Below are 8711 nucleotides of genomic sequence, written 5' to 3' on the forward strand. Positions count from 1 at the left end.
AGAGTCCAAGTTTCACAACCATTAAGAACAACCGGTAATATAACTGTTTTATAAATTCTAACATTCAGATTTTTTTGACAGCAGACTGGACGACAAAAGCTTCTCAACCGAATAATAACTGGCATTTGCCATATTTATTCTGTGTTTAATTTCCTCCCGAGTATCATTTATATTTGTTACTGTTGCTCCAAGATATTTGAACTTCTCCACCTCTTCAAAAGATAAATTTTCAATTTTTATATTTATATTTTTATTTTTATATTTCCATTTCGTACAATATTCTCGTCACGAGACATAATCCTAACTCCATTGTCACAGTATATTGTACTAGTAGCAAATAAAGGAATTTTCTCTTATCGCAATTGTAATCAGTGTGTCCTTGATCTCATCTTCACAATGATAACACAATCGAAACACAAAGATCACTTAGCAGTCTGCGTCCAATTTTCTCGATCATATGAATCTCTATTCGTTTATCAGCTGCAGAAGATATAAATAACTAGGGAAATCAACAACTTCAGTGCAAGATTGGCAGCGGAATATAGAAGAAGTTGAGCTGCTGTTAAGCATTTTAAGTATTTTCAATAGCGTAATAGAACTACGTTGGATTTGGAGAAAAAACGTTGTAAGAACGCTTAGGTATAATGCGATTGTGATCAGAAATTGCAGTTTTTAGGGTAATTTGTAATTTCTTTAAAAAAAAAAGAGAGAGATTACGTTTTAGATATGAGGAATGTTGAAAACATGTATTTTCGCAAAAAAATCTAAACAGATATATTGAGGAGCTAACTTTCAAAACCTGTCATGTCACATTTCAGAAAATGCTACAAATATGTGTCTCTGTAATAATCGAATATTCTTTCGTGAAATTTGGTAAGAACCTATAAAAAAAAAAAAAAAAAAAAAAAAAAATTGTCTTTAATATTTCACCACAGAAAATATTTTGTTCATTGCAGAGAAGTAAGTTTTTGACATCTGAAGAGCATTTTCTGAAAATGAACATGTCATGTTTTGAAAGTTTGCTCATCATATTATACAATCACAATATCTGCATTGCTATAGATTTCGTATAATGATGAAGTACAGAAAGACAACACTGTAGTGTGAGTTCATGTTGTCATCATCTAAAATTCTTTTCAGGGTCGCAGATATCTGTCAGTAGCAGCAAGATCTACTTAGTCTTGAAGGTTTAGATCTCGTAAGTGACCATGGCAACAACCGAAACACCAATATCTCCACCATGGGTTGACAAGAAACGATTGGAATTGTGGCTACGGGAATACCACGGCCAAGTAACAGTGACGGACGTGGATGTAGAGGTTTCTACGGCCAAAGGAGAGAACTACCTGAGCAGTATTCAGCGCTTAAAAGTGACTACTGAGGGGGGTGGCGTATACCGTCTTCTCGTCAAAATCTGCCTGGAAGAGGGGGCGAGTGGTGAAGTCATGAAGAACAGCAGCATCTATAGGAGAGAAATGGTCATATACAGAGACATTCTACCCAAAATGCATGCTCTTCTACAGGAGGCATTACCAGGTAAACAACCTTCTCTTCGTTTCCCGCCAAGTTAGTCATGTTCTGGTTTCAAGGATTCTAAAACAGATATTGCCGGCCGTGGAATTTAGAATTGTTATTAGAATTCTAGTGATGAATTAGAATTTTAGCATTTAAACGTAATGAAAAAGTAGGCTAAGAGCAAAAAATGTTAGTAGAAGATAAATGTTATGCCAGGTGAGGGTTTTTATTAATGAAGGGTTCAGAGCCATAGTGGGCCAAGCGCCATTTATTAAAAGTGGAGAAAGCAAGGGTTAAAGTTAAGTGAATACTATAGTTTAATGAAGATTGACGTATAATTTAGTTTTATTATGCATATTTTATACTACTTGCTATATATTTCATTAAATTGTAGTATTCAATTAATTTTAACCCCTGTTTTCTTCGTTTTTAACATATGGTGCTTGGCCCACTATTGCTCTGAACACCATAGTTTAATCAAGATTGACATATCATTTAGTTTTACTTTATATTACTTGCTATATGTTTAATTAAATTAAGGTGTTCACTTAATTTTAACCCTTGTTTTCTCCATTTTTAACATATGGCGCTTGGCCCACTATGGCTCTGAATACCATAGTTTAATGAAGATTGACACATCATTTAATTTTAATGTACATACTTTATATTACTTGCTATATGTTTCATTAAATTATGGTATTCATTTCATTTTAAATCCTGTTTTCTTCGTTTTTAACATACGGCGCTTGGCCCACTATGGTTCTGAATACCATAGTTTAATGAAGATTGACGTATCATTTAGTTTTAATGTGCATACTTTATATTACTTGCTATATGTTTAATTAAATTATGGTATTCATTTCATTTTAAATCCTGTTTTCATCGTTTTTAACATACGGCGCTTGGCCCACTATGGTTCTGAATACCATAGTTTAATGAAGATTGACGTATCATTTAGTTTTAATGTGCATACTTTATATTACTTGCTATATGTTTAATTAAATTATGGTATTCATTTCATTTTAAATCCTGTTTTCTTCGTTTTTAACATACGGCGCTTGGCCCACTATGGTTCTGAATACCATAGTTTAATGAAGATTGACGTATCATTTAGTTTTAATGTGCATACTTTATATTACTTGCTATATGTTTAATTAAATTATGGTATTCATTTCATTTTAAATCCTGTTTTCTTCGTTTTTAACATACGGCGCTTGGCCCACTATGGTTCTGAATACCATAGTTCAATGAAGATTGACGTATCATTTAGTTTTAATGTGCATACTTTATATTACTTGCTATATGTTTCATTAAATTATGGTATTCATTTCATTTTAAATCCTGTTTTCTTCGTTTTTAACATATGGCGTTTGGCCCACTATGGTTCTGGATACCATAGTTTAATGAAGATTGACGTATCATTTAGTTTTAATGTGCATACTTTATATTACTTGCTATATGTTTCATTAAATTATGGTATTCATTTCATTTTAAATCCTGTTTTCTTCGCTTTTAACATATGGCGCTTGGCCCACTATGGTTCTGAATACCATAGTTTAATGAAGATTGACGTATCATTTAGTTTTAATGTGCATACTTTACATTACTTGCTATATGTTTCATTTTAAACCTTGTTTTCTTCGTTTTTAACATATGGTGCTTGGCCTACTATGGTTCGGAACCCTTCAATTAGGCTATGTAGAAATTGAAATAACTCTGTATGTCATTATTTAGTTCATAATTCATTGTATGGTAGTGTTTAATTCACAACCAGGGTTGCCAGATGTTCTGAATTTCCCAGGATTTTTCTGGATTTTAATTATACAGTATCTTTACTCTTTACATTTTTCGAAATTTATTTATTATTTACAAGACTTAAACACTGTGTCATGCTTTTTCTCTGTATAGATAAGGCTGTAATATGTAATATGATATTATTTTTTCACAGTTTATCAATAATTCAAAGAGAAAATCATAATCTAGCAAAAATATAACAAAATTAAAATTTTAAGCCGATATAATTTGTTAAAATGCCTAAAACGAATAGATTAAGTTGTATTATAAATTTAACTATTTGAAATGTATAGTCACGTTAACATCACCACCTGTGCATGATTACTGACGAGAAAACCTGGCAACTCTGTTCACAACTCATGTATACATGTAGCATTTGTCGAGCTAATTTTTTTTGTAACCTCTTGTAAAGTGTAACTCTGTTCGTATGTATGTATACCTTTTGCTGGTTAAGTGGAAGAGAGGGCTTCAACTTTGCAACTTTAAATAAATAAATAAATAAATAAGTAAGTAAGTAAGTTAGTAAGTTAGTTAGTAAGTAAGTAAATAAGTAAATAAATAAATAAATAAATAAATAAATAAATAAATAAATAAATAAATAAATACAATTTAAATAAATTAAAAATTAAATAAATTAAATTTAAATAAATTAAATAAGTAACTAAATTAAATAAATAAATAAATAAAATAAATAAATAAATAAATAAAATAAATAAATAAAATAAATAAATAAATGAAATAAAATAAATAAATAAAATAAAATAAATAAATAAAATAAAATAAATAAATAAAATTAAATAAATTGAATTAAAATAAATAAATAAATAAATAAGTAAATAAATAGGTAAGTAAATAAGTAAGTAAATAAGTAAGCAAGTAACTAAATAAATAAATAAATAAGTAAATAAGTAAATAAATAAGTAAGTAAATAAATAAGTAAGTAACTAAGTAAGTAAATAAGTAAATAAATGAATAAGTATGTATGTAAGTAAGTAAGCATGTAAGTAAGTAAGTAAATAAGTAAATAAGTAAATAAATAAATAAGTAAATAAATAAGTAAATAAGTAAATAAGTAAATAAATAAATAAATAAATAAGTAAGTATGTAAGTAAGTAAGTAACTAAGTAAGTAAGTAAATAAGTAAATAAATAAATAAATGAGTAAATAAGTAAATAAATAAGTAAGTAAATAAATAAGTAAGTAACTAAGTAAGTAAATAAGTAAATAAATAAATAAGTATGTATGTAAGTAAGTAAGCATGTAAGTAAGTAAGTAAGTAAATAAGTAAATAAATAAATAAGTATGTAAGTAAGTAAATAACTAAGTAAGTAAGTAAATAAGTAAATAAATAAATAAATAAATAAATAAGTAAGTAAGTAAGCAAGCAAGTAAGTATGTAAGTAAGTAAGTAACTAAGTAAGTTAGTAAATAAGTAAATAAATAAATAAGTAAGCATGTAAGTAAGTAACTAAGTAAGTAAATAAGTAAATAAATAAATAAGTAAATAAATAAGTAAATAAGTAAATAAATAAATAAGTAAATAAAGAAGGAAATAAGTAAATAAATAAATAAGTAAATAAATAAGTAAATAAGTAAGTAGGTAGGTAGATTGGTAGGTAGGCAGGTAGGTAAGTAAATAAATAAGTAAATAAATAATATCTATTATTATCATTATTCTCATTATTATTATTATCATTATTCTCATTACTATTATTATTATTATTATTATTATTATTATTATTATTATTATTATTATTATTACATTATATTATCAGCGGTCTTTAAGATATATTCTTCCGTTCGAACGTAGCAGTTGGCTGAAGGATGTTCATTGTTCCTGCAGACAGCTTCGAACCCCTGGCCCCAAGATGTTACTACGCCTGCATGGACTTCCTTGTGATGGAGGATCTGACGGCTGCAGGATTCAAGATGGAGAACTTCACTGTTGGTCTGGACTTGCAGCGTTGCCTGGTCATCATGCGCACCATAGCCAGGTTTCACGCCGCGTCAGTCATTCTGCACCAACGGGATCCAGGCTGTATGAAGGACTTCCTGGTAAACTTCTTTCACGATCCCAGCATCCAAAGTACTTGGACAAGATTTTTCTCAGGTACATTTTATTTTAGTATTGGATAATGTATAAGTTATGTACTATTTTGTAATTTCTAAAAATAAAAGGCATTTCTAATATTTGCGGACAATTTGCAGAAAATTATGAATGGCTTTAAGTTATATTTCACGAGTTATTGTAGACTCGTCTCACATATTTAGCTATGTCCTACTTTAGAGCAATGTATTTGTCTGGTTTATTAATTTTCTTTAAGTAATATCTCCCGGTTCCTTTACATTTTGTTTCTGGCTGCTACTTATTTCAAGGATATAATTTCGGAAACAGTAGTTTATTTTTAAGCTATACACTACTCCGCCGATTTAGTAGAATTCGTTTGAGTCTAAAGAAAGCAGCAAAACAGTACAACGTGATCTGTTGTGACAAGAATCCAAGCTCCTACATACCGGTAAGGCATCATGTCACAAACACGTTCAAGTCTGACAAAGTAGATATTATTCAATGACTCGAAAACGGCGCAAATATTAAGGATATGCCTGGAGAGTTTAAGGTAACATTCATTCATTCAATTTATTGATTTTCTTTACTTATTCACTTATTTATTTACTTATTTATTTATTTATTTATTTATTTATTTATTTATTTATTTATTTATTAACTTTCTTATTTACGTAAGCATTTATTTATGTATGTCTTCATTCATTCATTCATTCATTCATTCATTCATTCATTTATTCACTCATTCATTCAATTTATTGATTTTATTTACTTATTCACTTATTGTATTCTTCACCTGACATAATTAGGAACATTAAATCCAGACGCATCTAGCACGTATGGGCGAATCCAGAAATGCATATAGAGGGTTAGTTGGCAGGCCGGAGGGAAAAAGACCTTTGGGGAGGCCGAGACGTAGATGGGAAGATAATATTAAAACGTATTTGAGGGAGGTGGGATATGGTGATAGAAACTGGATTAATCTTGCTCAGGATAGAGACCAATGGCGGGCTTATGTGAGGGCGGCAATGAAGCTCTGGGTTCCTTAAAAGCCAGTAAGTAAGTAAGTAAGTAAGTAAGTAAGTAAGTAAGTAAGTAAGTAAGTAAGTAAGTAAGTAAGTAGGTATTCACTTATTTATTTATTAACTTTCTTATTTACGTAAGTATTTATGTATGTATTTTATTCATTCATTCATTCATTCATTCATTCATTCATTCATTCATTCATTTATTCATTCATTGTTGTATCTTATAGGTAGATATATTCTAGGAAATAAAATTAATTTGTATTCACGTTATATCTGATTCACTTTTTTGTAATGAATCAACAATTTAACGCTGATTTTCCGTAAGTTTAGTTTTTCCGCTGAAAACGAACCTTTCCTTAGCTTATATTTGATATAGAAAGTTGAAATTTTAAGGAACTGTTTTACACGTACTGCAACAGTATTTTAATTTTAGAGATGTTACAGAAGGTAATGTAAATTACTGAAAATTGTTGAAAAAACGAATGGGGTAAAATTATTTCTCAGCAAGGAAATAAATAAAGAAAAACTACTGCTTCAGCATGACGTCAAGTTATGTCTAAGCGAGCTGTAAGATATATAACTGTCTAGCTTACACAGTTTTCGAGAAAATATTCCTTATGTAAGACATAATTTAACATGAACTGGTTTTATCTGCGAACTAATTTATCGTCCACATATGAGTTAGGGTATTACCGTATATCATTAATCATCTTAGGACAGTCTGTGAAGGTGAAAATATATGTTTGTATGTATTTATTCACACTGCAAATGGATATACATATACCCGGTGGCAATGGTAACTAATTACACTCAATAACGACAATTAATAATAAACACAATTAATAAAAATACAATTAATACTACTACTACTACTACTACTACTGCTACTACTACTACTATTACTACTACTACTACTACTACTACTACTACTAATAATAATAATAATAATAATAATAATAATAATAATAATAATATCAGGGAGCATCCTACATTAAATGATACACGATCACTTAAAATAACATTAAAAGTAATTCTAATTTGTATCTTAACCCTAAGTTCGAACTAAAACCCACGAGTATGATATGTTCATACCTGCGCAAGTACCTTTCAACATTACACTCATTTCGCTGACAACTCACTCACTGCACTGGAACTACGACACATTTCACTGATTCTATCCTGATTTCACTAACACTTCAAAAACATTCGACTCTTCAAATACTTTGCACTACCACTATAAACTATAAAGCTTCACTGACAGAAACACACACCTCACTCTTCACTGACACAACATACTTCTTCACTGATACAACACTTCAATAACAAAATATCAATTACATCCTTTAAATAGTGTGTATAATATACAGGGACATCATTTTATTTTTACTAACATTTCTAATATTAACCTGGTTATACCTTTGGATCAACGATTAAGAACCGGAAACACCGTTTTCTATCCCCTTCCACGACTAGAGTTCGATGATACTGGCGTAATATACAAACAAATCACTTTACTAGTTATAGCAGGGAAGAAAAGTAGTTCATCCATTTACGTAAACTAGGAAATATCGCGCTTTTGAGTTTGATAATTTTCATTAGGTTTTCGTTTAATCAAAACACAGTACAGTATTAAAAATAAGTGTTTTTACTCACGAACTGAGCTTTCCATTCGGACGTATTCATTATGCAGTGTATATTATACTGTCTGCAGCACATTAGCGTACACTATAGAGAATTAAGTTAAATTGAAAAATAATCATAATATGGATATTTATACACATTTTTTAAAATGGTGGCCGTTCATTTCGATACAGGCTTCAGCTCTAATGTGCATATTATCGCACTATAGATTATTGTACGTAATTCCAATTACCAGGTTCGTACTTCGTATCAGTAACTCATGTTGAAATAATTCTGTACCTACTATATAAAAGAGACCTTACGTACTGTAAATTCAATCTTCACTTCTGCCCGATCCGAAAAGATAAAATTACTCAGACATGCTATCTACTGTCCATCCAAGTGGTTACGTCGCAGAGTCGTAGAAAGGGAGGAAATCACGTGACAGTTACTTACTTAACGAGGCCCTTTTATTTAAGTTATTGTATGGGGTATAATATTACGTAGACGTCCAATTTCCAACAGAAATTTATGTTCTCAGAAAAGAGATAAAACAGCCCGGCCACTAGCATTTACAGAGAGGCGAATAGAAGCAGGTGGGGGAAACCGGGATGCGACGTAAGGAGATGGGAAATGATGCAATATTGAAAGCTATTTCGTCACTGGAAAACGCGAACATATTTTTGGAA

General features: G+C 29.9%; 1 protein-coding gene across 4 annotated transcripts in view; it reads left to right on the forward strand.

Annotated features, from left to right (window-relative positions):
* Window positions 1–477: 477 nt before the first annotated feature.
* The window catches only part of LOC138713153 (uncharacterized), a 14436-nt gene continuing 6202 nt past the window's right edge, over window positions 478–8711 (forward strand). The window contains exons 1-3 of one of the 4 annotated variants that reach the window (XM_069844982.1): window positions 478–625; window positions 1141–1536; window positions 5153–5419. In XM_069844982.1, the coding sequence (XP_069701083.1) occupies window positions 1209–1536; window positions 5153–5419 (595 nt within the window). In that variant the 5' untranslated portion in view covers window positions 478–625; window positions 1141–1208. Of the gene's footprint in view, window positions 678–1140; window positions 1537–5152; window positions 5420–8711 lie in introns of all 4 variants that reach the window. The other 3 variants (XM_069844981.1, XM_069844980.1, XM_069844984.1) reach the window with 3 other exon arrangements.

The sequence above is a fragment of the Periplaneta americana genome, chromosome 14 (assembly GCF_040183065.1).
Source record: "Periplaneta americana isolate PAMFEO1 chromosome 14, P.americana_PAMFEO1_priV1, whole genome shotgun sequence".
In the NCBI taxonomy this organism is placed as follows: domain Eukaryota; kingdom Metazoa; phylum Arthropoda; class Insecta; order Blattodea; family Blattidae; genus Periplaneta; species Periplaneta americana.